Source organism: Neodiprion fabricii, chromosome 1 (assembly GCF_021155785.1).
Source record: "Neodiprion fabricii isolate iyNeoFabr1 chromosome 1, iyNeoFabr1.1, whole genome shotgun sequence".
Lineage (NCBI taxonomy): Eukaryota > Metazoa > Arthropoda > Insecta > Hymenoptera > Diprionidae > Neodiprion > Neodiprion fabricii.
The window spans coordinates 19,483,598-19,510,638 of NC_060239.1; the positions used below are offsets into that span (position 1 = coordinate 19,483,598).

At 34.1% G+C, this 27,041-nt stretch overlaps 1 protein-coding gene and 1 long non-coding RNA gene across 8 annotated transcripts in view; one reads left to right on the forward strand and one right to left on the reverse strand.

The window, feature by feature from the left end:
• Positions 1-27,041, forward strand: part of LOC124176754 (ubiquitin carboxyl-terminal hydrolase 36) — a 45,448-nt gene that overhangs the window by 2,101 nt on the left and 16,306 nt on the right. For 5 of the 7 annotated variants that reach the window (XR_006869461.1, XM_046558421.1, XM_046558412.1 and 2 more), the window contains 4 exons: positions 1,394-1,950; positions 7,399-7,512; positions 9,516-9,742; positions 11,945-12,343. Coding sequence is in view for 6 of the 7 variants with exons in the window: in XM_046558421.1 (XP_046414377.1) it covers positions 1,440-1,950; positions 7,399-7,512; positions 9,516-9,742; positions 11,945-12,343 (1,251 nt within the window). In the remaining variant the exon portion in view is untranslated. The remainder of the gene's footprint in view (positions 1-1,393; positions 1,951-7,398; positions 7,513-9,515; positions 9,743-11,944; positions 12,344-27,041) is intronic. The other 2 variants (XM_046558439.1, XM_046558447.1) reach the window with 2 other exon arrangements.
• On the reverse strand, positions 3,291-4,142 carry LOC124176780. The gene is made up of 3 exons (XR_006869463.1): positions 4,001-4,142; positions 3,690-3,893; positions 3,291-3,610 (listed from the first exon to the last, which is right to left on the reverse strand). It is a non-coding gene; the product is annotated as an uncharacterized LOC124176780 (long non-coding RNA).

Consider the following 27,041-nt stretch of genomic DNA (forward strand, 5'->3'; position numbering starts at 1 on the left):
AATTAAATCTAGCAATTAGATCATTACAGTCTATTAAGTTGTTCAAAACTTTGAAAAGTAGGAAAGCATCTGAGTATTTTACACAGGATTTAAAGGTGCATGTATTAGCTGACTTAGGTACCTCGTATTCATGGTCCAGGACATACATAGGTCTCCATAACCTAAATGACGAAATGAAAAGATGAAATGAATAAAATGACCTCCAAAATGTATGCTCGACACACTCGAGCATTACGTTATATCTCTCGTAGTGAGGAGTCCAATTGTTGAACGCATATGTTAGTAGTTGTAGAACTCAGGTGAAATGAGGATCTTAATGATGTCCAATTGCTTCAAATCTTTGATCTTCAACTGATGCAGTACAACTTCTTCAATGTCCTACCTTTTTAACAAGTTGTACATGAGCCGTAAAACTTAAGCGACTGTCATAAGTGATACCGAAATCTTTGATAGCAGCAAGACGAGTTAGTGGCGAGTTATTGAAAACATAGTTATTATCCAATCCGTTTAATCTGAATAAAGGTATGAACAAGCACTTATTAACATTAAAACTCACAATCAGACCATTAGACTGGTACCAAAAATGGACATTGATGATATGACTCAGAAATAGAGATGCATCTTCTTGCGTACCGACAGTTGCATACATTTTAAGGTTGTCAGCAAATAGTACAATCTTGGACTGAGATATACGGTCCAAAATGGGAACTCGGAAGCACACCTCACGGCACATATTTTTCAACTAAATAAGACACAATCCAACTCAATAACGTGTCTGCAACCTCATAGAGTTTTTCAATTCATCCCTCGATTTGTTGTAATTGTAATTTGTTTACATCGGCCTTTGTTCCAGGTACACTTGAAATATTTGGTTTTGTTGGATGTGTATTGTAATTGTCTTATTACATGGTTTGGCCTAGGTAGTCTGCTTGTGCGTGGTGCGAACTTAGAATGAAACAATGATAAATTTTTAAACGAAAAGGTTCTTCACTTGATGAAATAAGTACTAGTTAAACACAATTTGTTTCATCTTTACAATCCCTCATAGAGTAATAGTATATGAGAATATATTCTTTCAATATTTTCTGATTGTATCGTGAGATGTATGTTTTGCTACGTTTGTAATATTATAAGTAGATCTCATTCATTGAAATTATCAAATATTGATCCGTTATATGTCCTCCTCTCAGATTGTTAGTTTATACGTTATGAATTTTTTGTTCAGGATTAAATTGTTTTCAATTTTGTTTGTTATAATATATATTAAGAAATTTTTTGCCATTGGCTTAGCAATTTCATCAATTCTTATAATGAAAAAAATCTCAAAATTCGCGTTTTTAATTTTATTTTCGATGTGATACTGATGTAACCAGTTCTTTTACTTATTTGACAGACTGAAGAAACTAATTGAACCAAAAGGGTAGCAAGGGGATACAGTGATGCCTGCAGTCAGTGTATGCGATCCAGTAGCGGCTGCACTCCGTCATTCCCTGGAGTCTAGCCATTCTAAAGCGAGCGACGATCTGTCAGCAACAGTTGGGGTAAATGCATCGCGGATCCTTGAGTCACAGATAGAATACGAAGAGGTCGCCAGTTATCAAACAACAGTCCTGGAGCAGCTCAAAGCAAAATATATAGTCTTGAGTTTGCCACAGCAGAAGCTCGATCCATCACAATCTGGTCAAAACAAAAACGATTCATTCAATAACTTATCGAAAAACGGAGAGGACAAGATAATGGGACCCAGTTTGCCAGAGCCAACGGTGACACTCTATCCTGCACAAAAAATCATTCTTGGCTGGAAGGGCACCTTGCCAGTTGGAGCTGGAATGTACAATGTTGGTAATACTTGCTACCTGAATAGCACACTGCAAGCGTTGTTCCATGTACCTGCACTTGTGAATTGGCTATTGGCGGATCAACATCACATGTCGAAATGTGAACAGAATAGTGAGTATTGTTCTTCCTATTTGTGTGTATGTTTGAACCATGGTATATAACAGGGTTGGTGAAAATTGAAAAACTTATATCAATTCTAAGTATTCATTTCTCAATTATTTGAGAAATGAATACTTTGATAAAAACCGATAACGTTTTCTGAAAACTAAACGGTCGATAAATTTTGCAGCTACTATTCAAAGACTACAGATTGAAAAGCTTGACTTATTTCATGAATTAAATCTATTTACAAAGAGCTCTATTATTGCTGTTAAAACAAATTATTATGGTATTTGATATATGTTAGTAATGATATTATCGAGGCTGAAACGAGCATTCAGAATTAGCAGCCAAACATTCTAATGTTCATTCGAATAAGGTAACGAAGTCCAAAATTCAAAATTTCATGAAATACCTTTAATCCCCAATATTTTTTAAGTGAAACTTCTTTGCTGACGGGGCAACAATTTTCAAGCGTAACTAAAATCAAGACTACATGAGGGGAATAACTAGTTACGAGGGGGGGGAATCGGTAAAGGAGGAGAGTGCTTCCGCGGGGATGCGTCAAAAAGACTTTATCACTGTAAGCTTTAACCTTTTAACTGGTTCACTCATGGAGATAGAAAGAATGAGAGAAACCAGGGCCCCACCCTGTCTGTGTTTATTTTATCTTTCTTCGCAAGAGTTCCAACAGGTGGCGCATTTGTCGTTGTACGGTCGTAATTTAAAATTCGGATGAGAAAGGTTATAAATTATAAAATATTTTAACTGATAATAAAAATAGTAATTTAATAATAATAATAATAATTATGAATGAATAATGTTACATTGAACAAAATTTTGCTAATTTTCTTTTCTTTCTAATAAGTTTTCCAGTGTTCCTGGTTTTAATTTTTGCCCATTGCTTCATACGCATGGTTACGTAATAGTGTATAGATTCTGCCATTATGGTGTTTTTATGAAAAGAACAAAAACTACTTGAAAAACTTGATAATTAAGAATTTGGTAGTCGTGAATCGGCCAGGATAGCTTTGATTGGAGTTTCATGAACACTATTATTTTCACGCCTTTCTATACATTCTGTAAAACGATGTTCCATTGCTAAAAAAACACTCAAAAAGTGTTTTCTTTGCGTAGATCAAACCACCAAAGTTTTTTTATGTAAACAAACATTTTCCTGTGTCAGGAAAAACATGCTGTCATCTGACAATTCAAAAATTTTCGCGCAAAGATTATATTTAAATTGTTTTTTCATTTTGTGACAGACAAATCCACACATATAAAAAACTGCAGTTAATATTTTCTGTAGAACCATTATTATCATTCCCTGTCGGCAGCAAATCTTCGTCAAATACGTTTTCAATATGTTAGTAAAAATATTTTCCAGTTCATCTTCATTCATTTCTCTGGGTAGCATGGTTTTCAGTTCTTCCACGAGTCTATCCACATGAGCTCTCTTAAATGACTTGCTTGATGATTTTTTAACAATCATTTTGAAATTTTCGTGAGTATATCTACTTGTGAGTGACTGGTCCTCTATTATTGTACAATTCCTTCGTTTTGGTGGCTTTATTAATTTATAAATTGACAACAGTTTATACAGCTATAAGAAATTCATCACTGTAGGGTGATCGTTGGAGCCTCCCGCCTGCCTTATTGTCCCGTAAATTTGCTGCAATCAAAAGTGAGCTCAGTTTAATTCACATCGAAAAATATTTATTTCTAATATTCATTAATCTATAGGTATGTACCTCAAGTTTATCCTCGTTTAATTTTGCACGGAGGACCTATTTAAAACCATGTTTGAAGAAGTGATTAATCAGAGCAAGGGTGGAGCAGCTGGTTACACGTAAGCCACTTGCAGTATTCATTGTCAGAAATTCGACCGCCGAAACATCTCAATTTTTCATAGTTGATTGCCACTGATTTAATTTATTTAGAGCCTCTTTTAATATCTAAAATATTAATAAGCATCTGTGAGTTCTTTACTCCAGATATATTTCATTTAGCATGCACAAAACTTGACATTTGTTGGCACAAGAATATTTCTTTTATAACTTACTCCAAGATTTTTTCCGTCAGGCATTACACCTTCCCGTGGACGGACTCCATTTAGTGCATCGAAGATATCTTTTATCCATTTTGTGAATCTTATGGTTGGTTGAGGATAGGCGAATAATATCGGTTATTTTTTTTTGAAACATCACGCAGATCACTGGCAACACTGTGGCTGAATATCTGTAAAGTGAATTAAAACAAATAGATATAATTCTATTAGCATATTTTTCACTGAATTGGAATTTTATAGATGAGAATAATTAGAGCAACAGACCCTACTTGGGTATCTAAATACACTCTCATCTTTATTTGCTGGGAAGGGCTTATATGTTCTCTCGTCAATTTTGGGCAAAATCTCCGGTTCGCTTCATTCTTTATATCTTCTTCGTACAAAGCGTAATGGTCCCATTTTATTAACTGGCTATTTATCTGCAAGTCTTAATTGAACGAATTGATTCAGGGTGAGAATTATCTTATCCAATGATAAAAATGCCCATTTACCGTTAAATTGTGGTTCAACATGCGGTTCCTAATACATTTTATCAGATGTGGTGTGTCAGAAAATAAGTATATCACTCGGTAATTATTTACTGGATTTGGCGTATGATAAGTATTTTTTATTGTCAGAATGATATCATGTACATTTTACCTTCTATAGTGATATACACCGATGTTATTGAAATAGCAAGGAACTGCACCAACCACAAGACTTTTCGTTTATAGTTGTCGCTGATTAATAAGTTAGTGAAGGATCAAAAAAAAAATGTATGATCCTCTAATAATGGAGGTGACAGACATAATGGAATATCGTTAGTCAGTCGATGCCACCATATTGGATACGCCATTTTGAATTTTTAAATTTCGAGTTGCGATTGGTATCAATGACCTCAAAAACCTCCGGGTACCAAGTTTCATCAGAATTGAGTGAATTTTCGAATTTCAAGTTGATATTCATAATCAGCGGCCCGAAAAACAAGGCATACCAAGTTTGATGCAAATCCGTTCGAAACTGATTGAGATATTCACGCATCTCATATATAAGTCCTTACCAGTTGTGGCACTTCTCTTTCTTTACACATATATGAATCCTTGCCGGTGAACCGGTTAACGGCGGGAGTGGTCGATACATAGACAAACCAGGGGATTCAAAATATTTTACGGTTTTTCAAAGAAAATTTTATGCGTTGAATATGGGAAAAAATGTGTAAAAATTCCTGGAAGCATCCTTGTCGTTAGTTTTTCGAAATCACCAATTTTTCGAATTTACATTCTTTCAACAAATATTCTCTCGTAGATTAATGATTTGCACATCCGCATATCATTCAATAGACGGCATTGCTTGTCTTACGGGCTTCTCATCGGAAGTGAGGATTCAAAAAGGGTAAACACAACATCTACACACTAGAGTTTCCTTATACATCGTGCATGCAGAGAAGAAACTTCTTATTCACTTATTATTATTATTTGGCGGAACCCTACCAATCTTTTTGATACTCATTCACAGATAACCTTACGTTGCAATGGTTGTACACTAGGACCTCGATAATTGCAACCGCGTGGGACTGGAAACGCGTCACACTTGCAGAAATCGAAGGTGTGCAAGCCCCGACCATGCTTACAATGCGCACATAGTCGCTAACAGTGTCGTGCTAAGTTCGGGTATATATATATAGGAAAATAGTAGCTAAAATTGGTGCGATGAAATTGCACCTTTGCAAATTGCATCTTTGCCCTTCGAAAAAACCGAAAATAACAACGAGTTCTACATACATATAACCTCTGAGGAGCCCCGGAATGTGCCCTTATGTTAAAAATCGTGCTACTCTCCCACGCGCCACACCGATCGATATGGGTCGCATAGTGGGGATTGTTGCAGTTATCGCAGTTGCAATTATTGAGGTCCTAGTGTAATGTCACTCATATGTTATGAATAACTGACAGCGCCGCGTAGTGACCGGTAGTGGCAAAAAAAATTTGGACAATAACGCGGCTAGCCCTACCACTCAACTTTCAGTTCGTTGCAAGACCTGTATATAAGACCGTGGTCCGACTGCTCTATACTTCCTGTGTTGAGCTCTGTGATTATTATGTCTTAGTACGACGGAAATCCGCCAGGGACCTCATGCGTCGGTGAGGATGAGGTAAACAATACTGGCGACGATCCAGCAGATAGTATTCACGAAAGTTTGACGTTTGAACGTGGAAAATCAAATCTGCTGCTGAAGATCACATGAATACATTAATATTTAACAAAATAAAATAATTGTATGATGAATGTATGTGACTATAGCGACAATATATTAGTGAAAATGAAATGCACGATGAATCGAAAGACCAAAGATTAAATAAAATTTAATCGCTATGCTTTCTTGATAAAGAGAAAACGGTAATCACACTGAATCAATCATGCAAACGATGCACAATTTTTTTGAAATTGATGTGCTCAACTTCAAGCAGCGGTTGCGCAGCCCTTTTTTTTTTCCCCTCCCTTACCTCCAATTGTTTATATTATGATGTATGTACTTCATTTCAATTTCCAAAATGTCACCTCTTCTCTACAAACAATTCTCGAAGACACTGCTGTCTAAATCAGTCTCCCCCCAATGAAGTTATGGAAAAAAATATAGCACAAGCATTGGATTAGTCTTTAAAATAAGCTTTGACGAATTTTCGATGTGAATCGGTTTTGCCATTACATTTAAAAATGTATTTGAAGGCCATTGAAATGTTCTAACTGTCAGTGAAAGTCAAATTCCAGTTTACATTTGAGTTGCGTTATTCTACAAAATGATACAAGCTGATTGCTACTACTTTTTCTAATTACTGCACTCTACCATATTGTCTCGAGATTACTCTAATTTAGGGATGTGGTTATGAAACGTAGAGTCATGAACTCTCACAAGTAGACGCTCTAATTAAATATGGCATTAAAATTTAAATCTAAAATGTGTCATCAAGTTTTCTATCAAATTCCCAACTCTACATATTTTGCTTTATGCATAATACGCAATGCCTTTTAGCTATCCCTATTACGAGTCTGTCAAATGAAAAATAAATAAAGAAATGTGCAGTTTGATCGATTCACGAAAAATAATGTGAAGGAGATATGACACCTGTAGGAAGTAGAAGATAAATGTAACTTGTTTATATTTCAACTATTAGGAACTACATATACTGACGTGACAACAATACCCACAAGATACCTATAAGTATATCCTTTAATCCGTTATTTCGTTTCAACTTCATTCATTTTTATAGTGAGACAAAAGGCTGGTAATTGGAGAAATCAACCTAGCAACACATCACCCCAGTTATATATTATTAAGTTCCACATAAGATTGATTAGACCAAACATAAAATTTGTATGAGATTGTTTTGTATGGTATTTTGATAATAGGTTAGTTTTAGATGGAGCTGGAGAATGTCTTACCTGTGCAATGGCGAAAACGTTGCAGTTCAGCCACCAGAAATCTGGATATGCTATCAAGCCTTTCTACATTTATAATAAGTTGAAGCGTAAGTACAATTCAAATGCGATACATTTAATCGGTCTAATAAGCCTTATATACCATTTGAATAATCACAATCCAATCTCACTTAAGCGGAACACTTGATGCAATTGCTAAGTCTGGTATTTTTCACTAGAACTAAATGCGCATCAGACTACTTGTTTCGGGCCTTAAAAATCACCAACAACCATCTCAAAACTGAAAGAATGTTTTTGGTAATGCATGTTACGATCTTTGATAGGTTCCAAACTACCCGCTCTCTTTCTTTTGAGCAAGATGTCGAACTGTCACATTAATTTTTTTAGGATTCGTAGGAGGATCCATGTAAAGATTGCTTAGAATTGCTTTTTTTTTTTTTATGGCTTCGAAACTGAGAAAAAAAACTGAAAGCCGTATTTTGTCCTTTCTCTAGCAATGTTTGTGTTATTTCCATCAAATCAAGTATTCATAACTTCTTTCGATTTTTCGTCGTGTTCCCAGGATTTATCTGAAAAATGCCTAGCAACGGTAATTTTTTTCACGACCCTATGTCTCGGAAAAAAAATTTGTGAATCTCTCAAAAATTTTTGAGATAGTTGTTCGTGGTTTCTAAGTCCCGAAAATGAGTAGTCTGATGCGCATTTAGTTCTATTTAAAAATGCGAAACTTGGCGATTTCACCAGCCGCTTCCATTAAACATTTCTGTTCGGTTCATCAAAGTCATAATGAATATAAGATACTTACAATTAGTGCCCAGTTTATGTCATTTTTGTACTATTGTTTTTCCTCCAGATTATTCAATTGTTAGATGCCTGGGCCAATGTTGAGTCAAACTCGAGTGTGCTTGCACGTGTGAATTACTTTAAATGTTTTTCAAAAACATATTGAAGTCTATTGATGCATGTAGTAACACAAACTCAACTACATTTGTAAAAAAGTATCTATGAAATGTGTAATGAAGAGTAACGAAGAAGGGCTGCTGGTGAAGGCATTTTTTTATGTCATAAGTCGCAGTTTGGGTCTTTATACATCAAGCATGTATCCCTATTGGAACAAAGTCGAATGATGATTGCGTAATAGAATATTGATTCTCTAGGAAGCATGATTATTTTCTGTGAAAAAATTCATATTTCTGTAAGCTCTGCTTATTGCTTGAGATTTTTCTTGACTTACATTGAATAGGTAGTTGAACGCAACTGTTTTTGATATCTAATATTGGATCTTTTGGGACTTGAACTCCGGATGCATAATTAATTAAGTAAAACAAATAAAATAAGCAATTATTTGCCTTATACTTTTCAATTGTTGCAATAGTCTAAAGTCATTAAATTTCTAGTTGATGTGGATGGTCGTTCTGTTTTATCAATAAAATTACTATTATATAGGTCACCACCACATAATTTCAAATGTTTTAAATGAATTCTTTATTGGGTTTGATAAGTTTGGTTTTAATTTAGAATTTAGTGAATTGATGTCATTTGGTAGTTGAGCATCTCGACAATAGTGGCAACGCTCATGATACAGATGAGGTTGACGTTCGTAATGTTAATGTGACAATGTCACGTAAGGAAGAATCGTTATATCGCAATGTTAGGATTGATTGGAACTTCGTGAACCATAATGAAACTGAACATACTTATATACTGCAAACTTAACTCCTTCAAAACTCAATCTATGTTTGTAAAATAGTTATTTTTTTTTATTCATGTTATATGACGTTAACGTTACTAACTTCACCATGACTGACTTAACCTACGTTCTCCAAAACTTTGAGGTCTTCCTCTTATATTTGCCCAAATATTATAAATTCCTCAGAGCCCTGACAGTGAAATTAGTGTAATTACAGTTTTACTTTCAACAAAATCCGAAAAATTGAAAATCGAATAAGTAAAAGTCACTTGGTGAGTTTAGCTGTTTTAATAAACTTACCTACTAGTAAGGATTATTGTTTAGCGAGTAAAACTATTTAGTCGATCATTCTTTCTAACTCCCAATCAATATTATTTTTCTAATATCACATCTTCATTACAGTTATTTGCAGAACGATGGTGCCTGGGCAACAAGAAGATGCTCACGAATTCTTACGCTATCTGTTGGAAGGCATGGAGAGGGCATATTTGTCCAGGCATAGAGCATCCAAGTTGGACAATTATTCTAAAGAAACGACACCTGTAAATCAGATATTCGGCGGATATATACGCACTGAAGTTAAATGCCTGCAGTGCCGTCATATATCTACTACGTTCCAACATTTCCAGGTAATGATCATTCAATAATTTTTTTGGTGGTACTGGCTTCTAGAAACAGTCCAATGAGGGTTATTTTTGTCTTAAGAGTAATCGTTGTTTTGACACTAGAGTTCAGGCACACCCAGGTACCACACGCAGTTAAATCTTGAGATTAAGTCCGAGGTCTTGAATCTTTTTAGTATTGTTTGGGTACTGATTCTAACTAACTCGATCGCTGTTTAATTTATTTCATTATTCAATACTGTAGCGTATTATTCCTTTCTGCGCTGAAGGTAGCTCTATATCTCTTTGAATTACGAAGTTAGAGACGTAATTTAGTACAACAAGTACGGCTCTTAACGCTTCAGTTTGAAATCTTTGAAGGATTTCGATATTAGGGGTATAGGCAGAACTGTATAGTTGGATGCAATATGGCCATATAGGTTTAAGTTTAAGTCTTGTATATTAGCAGCGTGTTTTATAGCATGCCACATTTTTGACTGATCAGTTAGCCAACTTGTCTCGAATTCTGTTTCAAGCTGTTTCCTCTGAAGAGAGATTATATGCTTACACCACGTTTATCTTTTGGTGAGGTGAATCTCTTAGTAATTGATTTTTTTGAAATGTGTCAGCTGATAGCTATGCTGATTGTTATTGATAGGTTTATTTTTGCCGGGATAAACAAAAAGTCTACGCAACGTGATGCTAAAAGCTCAAAAAAAAAAAAAAAAAATCGAAGGAATGACAATCGGGGTGCCCATTTTGATCAATTCATTTGCATGTTTCCGAGGATAACAGAGATACAAGAACAGGTTGTTTACTTTAGACAGGGATCTACGTATAATTACATTGAATAACATTCCTTTATGTCAATGTACCTCAGAGATATCAAGACATTTTGATGATGATATGGCACAAAGTCTATTAAAGTCTAAGTACATAGGCAAAAAAAAGTAGTCATCAAAACCATAGACCGTTTACAAGCTGAGAAAAAACAAGATCATGCAATTCTTTATTTGTGTAATTATTCACTTTTTGTCAACACCCCTCAGACTGACACTAATTGAAATAAGCTGAATATTTTCCTGTTGCATTAGTGTTATGAATGTATGTGTACCCAAGATTGCATATAATTAGGGGTCCTTATGAACTATATCCACACAATGTCCCGGTATGTGTCAGTATGTAGCTCATATCATACTAAACCAGCGGAAGTCGAGAGGTCTCGTCTATAACAGTGCCATTAAATATTTGATTTTTGGGAACCATATTTTCATCGGATATCCGTTAGACATTTCTCTCCTCTGTAGCACTCCATTGTTATATAGGCATTAATTTTACTGAAAAAGAAATTGTTATCGCGATTTTTCACCTGATTTCGAATCACCCTTTAAACTTTTGGGATTCATAATGGTAGAAAATAATTTAGAAAGTTCCGAATTTTGTTGAACTTGATTTTTGGAATTTGTTGGGATAGTTGATTTAGCATCTAAGATTGATATTATGAAATTTCGAGTAGTAGGATAAATGTCCCAAGTCCGGTAATTTGATAGAGAAATTTTGGGCATAACTTGAAAACTTCTGGAAAGGTTTGATGGCCTGTGATGGCTTGTCTATGGATGAAGTTTACCAAAATCAGTGAGCAGCTTTCTTAACCTATACAAAGTATCCAGAACTTTGATAAAAAGTAATGGCCTGTTTGAAACGGTTAGACACTGTTACTTTAGTGCAAACATCTTGAAAATACAAGGTTTTTTTTTAGTTTAAGCCTTTCAGTCATATATTTTTCAACTCAATATTTTGGTCTGAATTTGACAATTTCTGAATTCAAGATGGTGGATCCAATCTGGCTGATGTAAAATCACAAAAACTATGAAAATGCAATGATTCTAGCTGAAATTTGTTACTCGAGGGATTTTCAGGTTATATGAAGTAACAAAGATTATTTGAAGCTGTAAATAAAGTGTAAAAAGGTTAAGATATGGAATTTTTTGTGGTGGGACGCTAAGCATCCCACTGTGACTGAAAACGTTAATAGACAGAGTTTTTAGTATTCCATACAGAAAATTTGAAACATACTGAGAAATGTTAAATTTAAAAGTCTCAAGTCTCAAGTTTCCATTACAGTCAGGTTCGAATCCAATTTCTCCAGTATCGATTATCATATTCCCTTGTGGGAACATAATTAATCGTCTGTTGTTTTGCTTGATCTATGTTTTTCTGACTCATTAGGATCTCCTGGTGGATATTCGAAAAGCGAGTACTTTGGATGAGGCACTCTCGAGTTACTTCAGTCGGGAGCAGCTTGACAATAATGATTACAAATGCGAGGCTTGTAAACGACGTGTACCAGCAACAAAGCAGTTCACACTTGAACGTCCCCCAAAAGTCCTGTGTGTCCAGCTAAAACGGTTCAGTGTTTTGGGTGGAAAAATTTCCAGGCACATCGGTTTCAAACAGATTGTCGACATGGGCCCTTATCTACGGCGGGAGCCAGGAGAGTCGCCGCGTACGTTAACGTACAAGCTTACCTCTATCGTCACTCATATGGGACCTTCTGTCAACTGTGGCCATTACACCGCCGTTGCCCAAGTTTCTACTGGACAATATTACACGTTCGATGATTCATGTGTAAGTTTTTATTACCTGAACTTTATAACATTACTGCTCCTTACACTATGGCCAATGATATGACTATCACATAGAAGATATTGAATACTCTAAATACTCACAAGGTGATTGTAACGCTGCAATCTAGTCAAAATATGTTATATTCGTGAGATTATTTTTTTTATGGTAAACAAGAAAGTGGAAATTGCTGTATTTCCATAATGCTGGTGTCCTCTGGATTAGGCATGGGCTTTGACAGAATCAAATAGATCTTGATTTGATATCGTATTGACTGCTTGGAATCCTTTTAATATTTAAAAAATATTATCTCAATAAAAATTCATTTAATTCGATTGGGGTTTTGGTATTCATAAGTAGGTGTATCGAGGCACAGTTAGAAATTTTCTGAATGCAAATTTATGCACGCAGTGTTTATTATAGTCGTTATCAATTGTATCTGTTGCTGACATGATTCACAGCGACACCAACATTCCTCAAAGTCAGACGATCTAAGACATAAAATTCGAAAGAATTTTTAAAACGTGGTTTATAGGTAATAAATAAAGCTTAATGTTATAGTAGATGTTTTATTCTTCGCGAAAATTGCGACCGTTCAGAGTTGCATTTTTATATTACGCATGTTTTTTTTTTTTTTTCTTTGTTTACAAAATGTCCTAAAAATTGGCTTAAAGTTTTGTTACATTGAAACAATAATTTATATCGATTATTAAAATCTTGCTTGCATATGTTGTAAACATAATTGAGAAAAAAACGTAGTTCACTTTTTCATGTTCCTGTTTTTCTGATACAGCTGATTTGAAGCAAAAATTACGGATGGAGTTGAAATTTTAGAACGGTCAAAAAATAGAATGGCCGGAATATCGACTTGTCAAAGATGCCAAACTCTATTTTATAGAGTTTCAAAATGTAAAAATTCGAAATGTAGAAAAGACAATATATGGCGAGGTCAAAGTCTAGAACTCACAGAATCGTCAGAATGAACAAAAATATAATTACCCAGAACATAGAATTGGTAGAATTCTGATGATTTTATGTTTTAGCTTGCTATATTTTTGTTCATTCTGACGAATTTCTACTTTTTAAAATTCTATTGAGAACTCTAGCACTCGGATACGATATCTGGTGGCGATATGCAACATCTGAGCAAGTAGGTCGAATCGTATCAGCTGACTTGGACTATATATTTGTTTATGTGCAAATTTATAAATATCTTGTCCTGAAAGTTTCATTTTATATTATAAAATTGAAAAAACAAAATGTGTTTTTATAAAAATGCACTTGTCCACATTTGTGTATGTAGAACGTGACCTACTCACTCTAGTGCATATTTTTACCGCTACGTACAATTTTTTAAGCCACGTCTCTGCCAGAAGATCGCAATAAAGTAGATCTTCTAGAATTGTGATCCCAGTATTTTCTAATCTATTTACATTTTTACCCCGACCTAAAAATTACATCACATTTGTCGTTTAAACTGAAGAATAATAATCTTTCTTCGAATTTTTCGTCCCTATGGTGAAGTGTGACAAATTGTAAAGTTTTTCAAATTTTTATTTCAATAGCCCCCTTTCGAAATATACTCACCAAAAGTTTTTCAAAACATATGTAACCATGATTTATCAGCTTCTACGCCTTTCGCCTAAATCATATTGGTGCAACATAGTACTCTAAACTGAAAGTCAATTCTTCCAAAATTTTATAATTCTCATATATTTAAACAAAATCTCGTAACTCAGAATTTTCTTACAGATAATCACCCCGAAAACGATGATTTCGAGTTGTCAGGGTGTTTCATTATTACAAAATGTGACAATTTTTCACATAAATAGCACGTCAACGGAGATAAACTAATGCAGCTTTTTTGACATCCATATCTTGTTGACAGATTCAAAATTAGTGAACTTGAAAATCTTCTGAAAAAGTTGCAATACAAAGAAACTTGAAACGATATTACTGATAAATCAGACCATTTCACGACAATCTCGCCATTGAAGAACGAAACTACCCAGGTAAATCAAGTGGATTAAAAATAAGTAATAAGTTATTCATTCACTTGTTTGTAATGGTCACGAGCAGAAGCCTTCAGTTGTGGTCAAATAAAATCGAAGTACATGTGTGAACGTCGGCATAACTCTTAGATTTGATTAAATATCCAATCAAGTAGTCATGTAAAAGAATTTTCTCAAGTAAAGCTAATTAGTTGTGCCTCAAAATAATCGGAAATATGTTGCGGCCACGCAAAGAAACCGCACAATTGATCCTTTCAAAATTTTTAGGGTATTTTACTGGAAGTTTAAGCCAAGAAAATCTAATTTTTTTGGTATCAAAAAAAAAAGATTATCACAGTAATTATTAATTGAGTTGTTTGTCACGAAGCCGTTTGTGCAATGATTTGGCAGGCAGTCTAGCGCCTGTTGTATTCATCTGAAATCAAATTTCAAAACAATGACTTCTCAAAGAATATACGCATAATTTGAATCAACATTTATAATGATATTGTCTGGCTCGAATTAGGTTCAAATCATGCGTATACTTTTTGAGAAAAGTAATTGTTTTGAATATTTTATTTCAGATGAATAGAACAGGCGCTAGACTGTCTACGAAATCATCGCGGGCACGGTTTCGCGCAAAGAAAATCAATTTATATTTACTTTGATAACCTTTTTTTGATACCAACATAATTTGATTTTGTTCATTCACACTTACAATAAAATACCCTAAAAATTTTGTAAGGATCAATTGTATGGTGCTGAAGAAAAAATTCCTACAAATGAGCTTCTTTTCAGCGCATCACACGGGTCTCTCCCCTTAATGACATGAAATTTTAAAACCGCGCCAGTAATATGGTTTTATTTGTTGTTTGTCAGGTGGCATGTAGGCACTCTGCGTCATGCGTATGCGCGGGTGGGAATTTGACCTATCTACAGTTTGTAGTCTGAGTTTGAGTTTTGTGTGCCTTATCCAGTGTTATGCTCGAGGTTATTCACTATGCTGTCAACCCTCCGGCTCACTTTCCAAGACTGTAAACTTCGAGATGAAGTAATCTAAATAACAGGCGTCCCTTTTTTTTTTTTTTTTTTTTTTTTTTTTTTTTTTTTTTTTTTTTTTTTTTTTTGTTGTTGTAATCACGGTAGTAATGAAAGTTTCCTCTAGTCATATGTAGTCAAATTATCATATTTAAAAGGGGAAATCTTTTGCAATCATAAAATTTTTGATATAGTCTGTAGTCTGCAATCACTGTGTCACTTTTTTCCGACTGGCATACCCCTAGGGTATTATTGAACACAAACTGTGGTTGCAGGGTGTCCAGCAACCGGGAATCATATGCAAATTATACCGGAAGTTGTCAGAGCAACCGGGAATCCGCAATGAAATTGCCATTTTTCCATTCACCCGCTAAATAATGAATTGCTAAAAATAAATATTTCGTTGAAATATCACTGCAATTTCAAAATTTTTTAAATACTTAGAAAGTCGAAACATAGACAAGTCCTTATGTAGAAAAGTTAGAGTATAGAGAGCTGTAATATAAAATTGTCACAACGAATAAGAATACATCAGCATTGCGATGGTTCCATGTCATGATTTTCAATACTATATTTACCTTTCGTTTTGCCTTTTCTGTAATTCAGCTAGGTATATTTTGAAATTCTATGAAATACATTTTCGCGCATTTGAAAACTCGATATTGTGAAGCTTTTAATTTTTGATTTTTCTGTATTTTTGCCTCCACCCGGATTCATCAGTTCTACACATCATCGAATATGACGGTGTTCAATCGTGATTATATCATCATAATACACAAACGCCATAGAAATCATTATATACGAATATACGGGAGTTGTGGAAAGAAATTAGTGGGAATATACGGGAATTATACGGGAATTTTGAATTCTGATATCGCTGGACACCCTGGATTGATTTTGTGGTGTTTTTGGCGAGTTTCATATGATTGCTATGCGGGTGAATCGTAGTAAAGTTTACAAAAGGCGTACTCCAACTAGGGCATATGGCAAACCCTTTAAGGACAGTAGCATAAATATGTTGAAGCACTGAAAACTTGTGCTATAATTGTAGTCTAAGCAATTCACTAATTACTTGAGCAATATTCCTGCGAATTCAATAGTAATTTGTTTCAGTTTTGTTTGATGCTCTTACCAAATTGTTTACTTCCATTCTCAAATGGCTTTTTATGTATATATTCATAAGTTTTTTGAACTAGTCTATCTTGATCTAACTGAACAAAATGTTTTACAGTAACGACTCTAGACTGCATCGTCTTGCTTACGTTTTTAAAACCATTTGTCATAAAGGTGGTAATAAGTGATGTATTTACTGCAGTGTATCACAAGTCAACAAATCGATTTTAAATTGGAATTGAAGACTTATAACAGTAATTTAACATGTAACATATGCGAAATCAAATTTCAGATTGGGAATAATATGTGGCTTACCTTTTTTGTAGGCAGCGCTGGGTAAAATGCATTCATAAATGCATTTAGAATAGAAAATGGCAAATGCTTATAAAAATCATGTTCAAAGAGAAATAGAAATGCTTTGCGAAATTTGATTTAAAATGAAAAGTATTGCATAGATATTTAATGTGAGTTCCAAAATATCAAACGGTATATAATGTACTGTAAATAATTTTTTTTTTCCAATAATTCAGGTGTACCATCTTTTGCTTGTCATCTTATTTTCTACATGCATTATTACTTTGAGCAGCAAATGTAGTTTATTTATATTACCTTATGTCGTTGACGTGTCTCCCATTGGACATATTAGCATTTCACTGTATGTGCAAATAATCGTGCAAATGGTGTAAATGGTGGTGGACAAGTATTGTATTTGAAAAACCGTTTTACAATTTTAAAAGACTAGGGTCTTAAAAATTCTTGCTCGATGCAGCTTATCGTTGTACAGTAATTGAAAAAGTATTGTAAACACACCATCAGACTGTTTATTCGTAGAATATCATTTGATATGCTCTGGTCTCTATGGAATGAGAACTTGCAAGTAGACATATTTGACATTCGTGTATTCAATAGGTATATTCAAGATATTTATCATATCACTGCTCTATTCGAGGGAAAGAATTGACGCGTTGCTAACGTTTTTACATTAAAAAAAGAATACGAATTTTTTAATTTGTTTGAATTAGAAAATACAAAATAGCATTTTACGTTTCAATTTCATATTTAAAATGAAACTGTTTTTCAATGTTACCCAGCCCTGCTTGTCGGTAGACGTCATTCAAACTACTTCCAGACTGATCATCGTTTCTAGATGTTAAAAATGCATTGAAAATCATTGATAAAAGTTCGAATAGTGCCATTTTCCAGTTTATAATGTAAGATCTTACACAAGCTTTATTGTTGGAACTGCATTTTAGTTGAATCTCTTGATTTTCTAACCGTTCTAGTAAAGTATAACGAATCACACCCCGGCGACAAAGGTGACACGACTAAAAAATTGGCATTTTTCAGTAGAAGCAAATAATTACGAGTAAAAGTCTCGCATTCTTATGGGAGTTACTGTTCTCTGCTCTGTGTCAGCCAATTTTTTAACTGTAGAAAAGTCACTTTTCAATCTTATAGATTCGAAAATTGCAAATCCAAACATGGTCCAAACTCAAAAAAGCCAGGCATTTGTTGCCCTGATGCGATATATCATAAAATAAGTGTTTGGTTGAAATATAATTATGATAGTGTTTTTGCACGGTCCGGTTGCAGAAAATCCATCAAGTTAAAACACTAGTGTCGGTATTTAGCCTCAGAAAAAACTCCAACTTCAAGATCAGAAACAATGTTATTATCTAAAATGTTTCCAATTTTTTGGATCCGAAAAAGGGGTAGAGATTATTTATCTCTCTTATATGCTATTAGCTAAAGTTGGAGAAACGTAAACTTACAATCGTTTTTCCTTTCAGTATGGCAACATTTTCCAAAACTACAGAGTTACGTATGACATGCTTGAGCAAGTTGTGTAAACATGTAACCTGGATCGTATAATACTATTCCTAATTATCATTGTACCGATCTTTGATTCGTTTATTCGTTTCTACATTATGGAATTAACCGGGAAGGGGTGATTAAATGTAGGTATGATTAGAATATCAGTTTGACGTTTATTTTGAGGCGATTGGTTTAAAAGATGGAGTCGAAATATACAGTGTAGAAGATAGATGTGAAGCAAAAAAGCGTAAGTGGGTGCAGAAAGCAGACTGCAAAATCAGGGTTCTGGAAATGAGAAGAAAAAGTCAGGTGTGCACAGGATGTACACGAGATTGTTTAGACTAATGAAATAAAGAGGATTCCAGATCAGAGAGACAAAAAATGAGTTGTGATTGTGACGAGAGACTGAACGTGTAGCACTAAAATTCTTTTCTTATTTCAATACCATAGTTCACGTACTTCGGAATTTTTATTTTGATGTCAATGGCATATAGTATTTTGAACTCGATACACTGTCACTATGATCCATCTAACCCAATATACTATCGATTTTGCCAGAAAAGGCAATAAAACATCTTCAACATGGAACATGAAAACAGCAATTTCTGAAACGACATTTTTTACTGCCTAATTTAAACATCGATTGTTCAAACAACTCAAGTTATGAGAAAAGTGGATTTAAATAAAGCAATATAGCTCTTTTTTGTATCCTACGTACTGTAATGAAATTACAAACGATTGTAATTTGCAACTTCTAGAATGCGTATGGTGAAACTATTTTAAAAAAATTTCTATAATATCATTGTTTTTGTCATGGAAAAATTATAAAAAAATATTTAAACTCATTTTTACAACAGATATGAACAATACATAAATCATGTGCAATCTATTTTATGCAGTCGATTAGTTTTTGTTCGGAACACTTTCGTCCATAGATTGTTCTATCGAATCAATTACTTATTGAGAATATCGGGAGTTATCATTTGCTCTGGTACAGGTATCTGTAGAATAGAGCATGGGTACTAAGCCAAACTAAACTAAATTTAACTAAATCAAGCAAATGAGATAGTAAAATCGGAAACATCATCAGTCGTTTTTAAAATATCTATTATTTACTTTTTTCCATAGGCAAAAGCAAGTACTGGAAATTGAAATTCCTTATCATTTTCTCATAGCAAATGGAATAGCGGTCTCTTGTGATTTTTCTTTTTTTTTTTTTTTTCGTAGCACAGAAAAGTAATTTTTATAATTTTTCAAGGTGACGATATAATAATTGTTGAAATAAATGAAGGCAAGAACCTTTTCATCAAAAAAACTCATATTTTCTTTTCACGCGAATAATCCACTATTAATTATTGAATAGTTTCACCAATTCAATAAGTTCTTTTTTTATAGTGCTCAAACAGGCACTACTTATTACACAGATCACACACTGTGCAATAGCATGTCGATATTTAAAATTTGGCTTATTGTTCAAGTATGGTAATTTATGGCTTCTACCTTTTGCAAAATTCTTTTCTATGCTTCAAATTTTTGTATTTCTCTCGACGGAACCGATATATCATTGACAGGCACCGTACATTGTCAATTTCTTTTTGCATGCAACCAGATGGCAATTTTCGCGTGAAAAAATGCCCCCCCTCCCCCCCCGGGCAGAAGTTTTTAATCTCTTGTCTCGAATTCAGGATGGTTATTTTGACATCAATTATTTTATAACGAACATTCTCCGTCATCCATAGTCTAACGATAAATCGTTTGACACACTGATAGTAACATAACAAAACACATAAACTCACGGAATATCGTAATAACCTTCCAATTATAAATATACGCCTATTTCACTCAAAGTTGATTTGGGATTTTCTTGAGAATCTAATGAGTTAAGTGTACCACTCATCAAATGTAGTATCTTCTCTTCAAATTACAGTAACGCCATATCAATTTCTCAGCAAAGAGAAATTCTTAGTATTTATGACAATGGAACACCCGTTCAAACAGAAACTATCTATTTGAGGACAATCAGGGGGCGTACTTAAATTACGTAACAAATTTAGGGGCACGGGGGGAGTCAAACTAGTTTTGTACTATTTATGGTACAGGGGACGGCATTTTCAACGATTGTATTTAATTTATCAAAATGAGTTGAAATCAAACTTCACGGTGATTGCAAAAAAATTTTTCCTTCGATTTGGCGCGTCAGAGTTTGCCTTTAGCAAACCAGAAAGTAGTTTTATGCGGCAAATCTTAGCACAAGACTAGCCCACTTAATATGGAAGTTAATGCTCAAAGATGACTAGATATTTTCACGAATTGAAAAATTCCGCACAATATAGGAGGTAGGGAGGAGTTTATTATTTTGGTGCGGTCTGTTACGTGAGGAAGGTAGGGTTAAAAAAGTAACTCTAAATGTGTTACGTAATTTAAGTACAGCCCCTAACCTACGAGAAAATGTAATGAGATTTTGTAAAAATATGTGAATCATAAGCCTTCCATAGAATTGAATATTAATTCTTTAGTTACTCTACTTTAGCACCAAAGTAGTTTGGTTAAACGAATTCGATGTTAACGATTCCTGGTCAGAAGTGGTTTGAAAAAAATTTGGTCTGTGTATCTGATTCCGATCACTGTGCAAGTACCAATATCGATTATTCTACATTTTTTGTTACTTTCACTATCGACAGAGAAAATTGAAAAAAGTGTCGTCTCATTCAGTTTTGAGTTATAAATTTTATTACTTCTTGTAAAAATTTTGTTCGTTAGAAAGAAGGGTAAAAAATTGATATTAACTTCTTAAATATTGCTAAAATAGTCGGCAGCGCGACTATAGTTATTGGTGTGGATCCCTAGTGAAAGTTTAACTCTACGTTTGGTCACAAAAAAATTGTCAAAACATTGTAAACCCAGCCCAAACCCATAAAAATGGTTCATATTTCCCTCAAAAGTTTTACGGAAATTGAGGACTATAAAAGTTATTAATCATTATGAGTTTACCTGTGAAATGCAAAATGCAATACAAAGTACAAATGTCCAATTATATTCTATTCTAAATAATATGATGAGTTACTAATGTATGATTACAGAAGTTATCCCTCAATGAACTTACCGTTTTACTCAGAGAGAAATAAAAACTCGTTCATTGATTAGGGTTCTTAGTTATTTTCAGATTGCGCTAACATATTTTTGAAAGTTTTCCACCATCGAAAATAGTGATTGGAGTTTATACACACCTTTTGTACACAAACAACAAAATTTATCCTTTTTTTAAGTGCGTTTTTTTTTATCAATCTCACATCCAGTATGGTAACAGCTAGTCAGCCTGGTTCATTGGGGTTGATTCCTCTAATATACTTAAGTATATGAGCGGGTCCACGTCACTTCATTAAAAAAAAAAAAAAAAAAAAACCGTCAAGTCACGGATCTTTGCGCCATTCAAAATATGCGTAGTACTATGTGAAAAAAATACCATTTCAAGGATTTTGAAATTTTTTCAAAAATGGCGGAGTTAGAGCTATGTGAATTTTTGTAATCCACTGTTGCACCGCTACGTTAAATAACTATTTTCGTAGAATGGATAGCCCGGGTAAGTAGAAGAGCATCAAATGAAATTTACGCGGTGACGCACGACGAGACATTTCTTTTTTTTTTTCTCCGGCCCAGGTATTTTCTCCATAGATTTTTTTTTAGGATTGAAGGGGAAAGATACAGGTACCTGAAAAACATTATCTCCATGAATTGTTGTTAGTCGCGCGGAAATGGCAGCGAAATCAAAAAAAGAAACGGTAAAATAGAATTGAAAAAAATTTTTTGTTTTTCAAAATATAATTTTTTGTATGGAAGCGCATTCTCTTACCAACAGAATGATTGCAGGATCAGTCCGCTCCGATGAATACTTTCGGAGATATGAATTTTCGAACATAGCGGTGCAACAATGGTTTAAAAGAATTCACATAGCTCTGACTCCGCCGTTTTTGAAAAAATTTCAAAATCCTTGAAATGGTATTTTTTTTTTACATAGTACTACGAATATTTCGAATGACGCAAAGATCCGTGACTTGACGGTTTTTTTTTTTTTTGAGTGAAGTGACGTGGACCCAATCATATACATATAACTTTTTCTCGATTACAGGGTAATGTATCAAGAGCATGAAGCAGTCCTACCTTTACTGACCGAGCAAACTCGCTTTCTATATTTTTATAAACTTTTCATGCCTATATTGAATAAACAAACGAATGGAAAGGGTTCAAATTTCGACGGTGCATTGCTCCTTCGTAGCGGAATTCGGGAAAATTATTCATAATCCAAAAATCGTCAAAAAAATGGGTGGTTTTTGGAACGTGTCACTATTCCGACATTTCTCGCATTTCAGGGGTCAAAAAGTGCACAGTTGAGATACTTTTTACAATTGTACCTTGGTTGGAACGCTCGGCCGTACGCCCAGGTGATCGTGAGAGCATCCCTTATTTACTTTTTTTATTTTTTTAATTCCTATTTTTCGTCTAGCGACCTTAATATTGCGTGAAAACAGTCTCACGATAGCTCATTTTATTCCTCACTCTTTCCGGAATTGCGGAAAGTATCTCAACTCTGCACTTTTTGGCCCCTGGAATTCGGGATTATGATTTTCGGGAAATTAGGATTATTATTGGGATTTTCGGATTGTGAATAATTTTCCTGCATTCCGCTACGACAGAGCGATGCGCCATGGAAATATGAACCCTTTCCGTTCGTTGGTTTACCTAATGTAGGAAGACAAAGGGCGAGTTTGCTCGATCGGTAAGGGTAAGACTGCTAAATGCTCGCTGGTTGCGAGGTATCCACCACTGTATGGCGAGAGACATTTGTTACCAAGTTACCGTGTCAACTGTTGTGAATGACGCAAATGTTTTCTTTTCATTTAATTCGATGTTTCGACTATTTTCATACTTCGCGTGCCTACAATGACCTTGTGTTGTAGATCACTGAATTTGCCTCAAAGTTAGTAATAATGTCGTAGAAAAAAAATACATTGTTCCATTTAAAAAAGTAGCGTTGACCTTGACGTAGCTTCGGCGCCTCCACCGAAAAAGAAATAAGATGGTCCGGTATGACGGTCTTCTCGAACAATGTAACTTTCATGTGAAACTTTTTTGATTATCATTAATAGTTGAGTACTATTGCTCTGTCACACTTTAAATGCTCCACACTGTATATATCGTATATATATTATTATGGGCAGATTCATTATTTATCGCCGAAAAGTTGCGGGGATGGGTCACCGATTTAGCTGCCGTTTGTTTTCTCAAAAGCAGGTCAGAAAAAAAGGTGATCCTGAAAATTTGAGCTCGATGCGCCCAAATCTGGCCGCTGCAGAGTTTTTTGAAATTTGAAAAAAATCGATTCTTCAGTCATTTTCAAAAATTTATATCTCAGCTTCTACATGACTCGGAGATTCAAACCAAATGGCATCCTTCTCTGTCGACCTTATATTTTCAAGAAAAAAATAGTCAGTTCAAACTCATATCCGGCTTAGCTGGGAACTCCCAATTGGACTGCTATTTTAATAAAATTTTCCTTATTTTCAAAAGGCTCTCAAATCTACATTTTTTGAAAATTGAAGGTTGGTTGACGGCTTATATTTTTCGTTAAGGTATATTCTCATAATATCTGCCCTATTTTTGCTTGATCGCTTCCATTTCACTGAGATGTTGTCACATAAAGTAGGTCGATTTTTGAAAAAACGCTGTTTTTGAATAGCTAGAACTTTTTTCTGTCAACTCGAAATCCCTTGAAATTTTCCCGGATTATACTTCATTGTATCCCTAAACAACCCTGAAAATTTCAAGTTTGGCTTAGAATTGGTTTCCGAGCTATGAGTTTTTAAGAATGTCAAATTTTCGATTCAATATGACATTTTTTGTGGTTTATTATAAGTTTCGATAATTTTACGCACTTAATTAATACTTACTCGAAATTCGATTGTAGAGTAGGGGGCAAAATGAACCAGCTAAAAAAAAAAAAAACCAAGGGAAATAATTATTCCATCTGACTTCTCGTTGAGAATTTTAAATATGTAATTTTTCTGCATTTATTTAAACTGCTTAAATACTTTATAAACTTTTTCAAAATATGTAACTTGAATAAATGTAGAAAAATTACATATTTAAAATTCTCAACGAGAAGTCAGATGGAATAATTATTTCCCTTGGTTTTCTTTTTTTTCAGCTGGCTCATTTCGCCCCCTACTCTACAATCGAATTTCGAGTAAGTATTAATTAAGTGCGTAAAGTTATCGAATCTTATAATAAACCACAAAAAATGTCATATTGATTCGAAAATTTGACATTTTTAAAAATTCATAGTTCGGAAACCAGTTCTAAGCCAAACTTGAAATATTCAGAGTTGTTTAGGGATACAATGAAAATTTGAAAGGATTTCGAGTTGATAGAAAAAAGTTTTAACTATTCAAAAACAGCGTTTTTTTTCAAAAATCGATCTACTTTATATGGTGACAACTCAGTGACATAGAAGCGATCAAAAATGTAGATTTGAGAGCCTGTTGAAAATAAGGAAAATTTTATGAAAATAGCAGTCCAGTCCAGGAGCTCCTAACTAAGCCGGATGTGAGTTTGAACTAATTAACTATTTTTTTCTTGAAAATATAAGGCTGACAGAGAAGGATGTCATTTGTTTGGAATCTCTGAGTAATATAGAAGCTGAAATATAAATTTTTGAAAATGACTGAAAACTCGACTTTTTTTCAAATTTCACAAAATTCTCCAGCGGCCGGATTTGGGCGCATTGAGCTCAAATTTTCAGGATCACCTTTTTTTCTGACCTGCTTTCGAGAAAAAAAAACGGCAGCCAAATCGGTGACTCACCCCCGCAACGTTTCGGCGAAAAGTAATGGGTCTGCCCACACATATACATATAAATATATACATATATGTATATAATATATGCATGTACGTATTATGACCCTGTGTAATACTACTTGTATTTCTTACCAAGAAATTAAAGTATTTTATTCTTCACAACATGAAAAATTTCAAATAAAGTTTTCAAAAAAATCATGAAAAAGAAGTGTCTAAACTATACAGTGTGGAAAATAGAATAGCATTTTCTTTCTTTTGCGAAACACAAATAAACGTTAATTTTTACACGACAAACTTGGATATTTTTCTCCGTGCAGTTTTTGTATCGTAGAGCTTCTGTTTCATTGTCAAATTCACGTAAATGACCTACAGAATCATAGTGAATCCATGTAGCAGATTAAAATACAGGGGAGAATGAGATTCACAACTGCTTCATTTCATGTATACTTGATGATAAGTTAGTACATACAATGGATGTCCTTTACAACGGACACGTGATGTTCTTGAAGTATACGACTTTGCATTAGTAGGTACCAAGCTTATCTATTTTTCATGACGTTGGAGACTGTTCTAAAAACATGAATACTTTTTTTTTTTAAACTTAAGGTTTCAAATGAGAGCGAAAATTGCAAGCATCTTTGTTTGACTATTTTAGCTGCACTTTTTCCACTAGAAAGCGTACTTAAGCTGAAGGAAAATCTTCAATAAATATTTATTTTTGCAAATAGGTATTGGAACTGTTGACAAAATTTATTCCGTAAAGCAGTTTATCTCTATAATGTGGTAATTACACGAATCAGATATCGTATATCCGCATGCGACACGCGTTATTTTTTCCAATACCTGTGAAGGAAAGTATGACGCTGTACGTGAAATTGACAAACAGACCCCCGAAACTGTTAATAACGAATTTCGATGAGTCTCAGGTATGTTGAAGAGGGACCACCGACCCTTCTCGAGTACTAGGCTAACAGCATTTTGTCCAATGAACCTTATTGTTTGTTAGTTTAGGAGAAAATTTTTGAGAGACTCTCTTTCGCACTACATATACTACTGACTGTCATTAATGAGAGCGCCGAAACGAAAAGGGGACGAAGCGAAATTTCGCCGATTAAGTATTGTCCAGTAGAATATTTTTTCAACTTGCTCAAAACTCAATTTGAAAAAATGGGCACGCTAGAGAATTTTATTCCGCATCTTTTTTCCAAATAAACTATATTGATAATTTTTATAGTTTACAAAATATTTAAAGAATAAGCCATTCTCGAGGAATCAAAAATCTAATGCTTTTTTCATTTCAACTCGTCATAACTTTTCTAAATATTCATATTTCTTCTTCAAACTTGCACACGATAAACTTGCATGTATTCCGCATCTTTCAAGCCCAATCACAATTCTTTATGTCAAATACAAATACTATGGCGATTTTTTTTAAAAAAATTCGTCGAAATCTTCTGCGGATGTGTTCAGTTGAAAAAGTTTTGTGACGAAAGTTTAAGTTTTCATTTTTCAAACATACCAACATTTTCACAATGCTTTGAAAAACTTTTGTGGGAATTTTTAGCTTCCTAGTAGCTCTTATTGTTTAAGAGCATTGTTAATTTTTCTACGAATTTTTCTATCTTTCGCAAATAAACATTACGCATCGATAATTTTGATACTTATAATATTCATTTAACCATATTAAAAACTGTAACATTATTTACAAGAATATTATGAATGATATTATTATTCCACAAACATACCTACATGTTTCTTCGGTACGGTTCCGCCGTTTGAGAATGTGAGTGGCACGCACAGCAGACGCGCTCATAGAAAAATTAACAATGCTGTTAAATAATAAGAGCACTAAGTAAACTAAACTAAACTAAATAAATACTATGAAGCTAAAA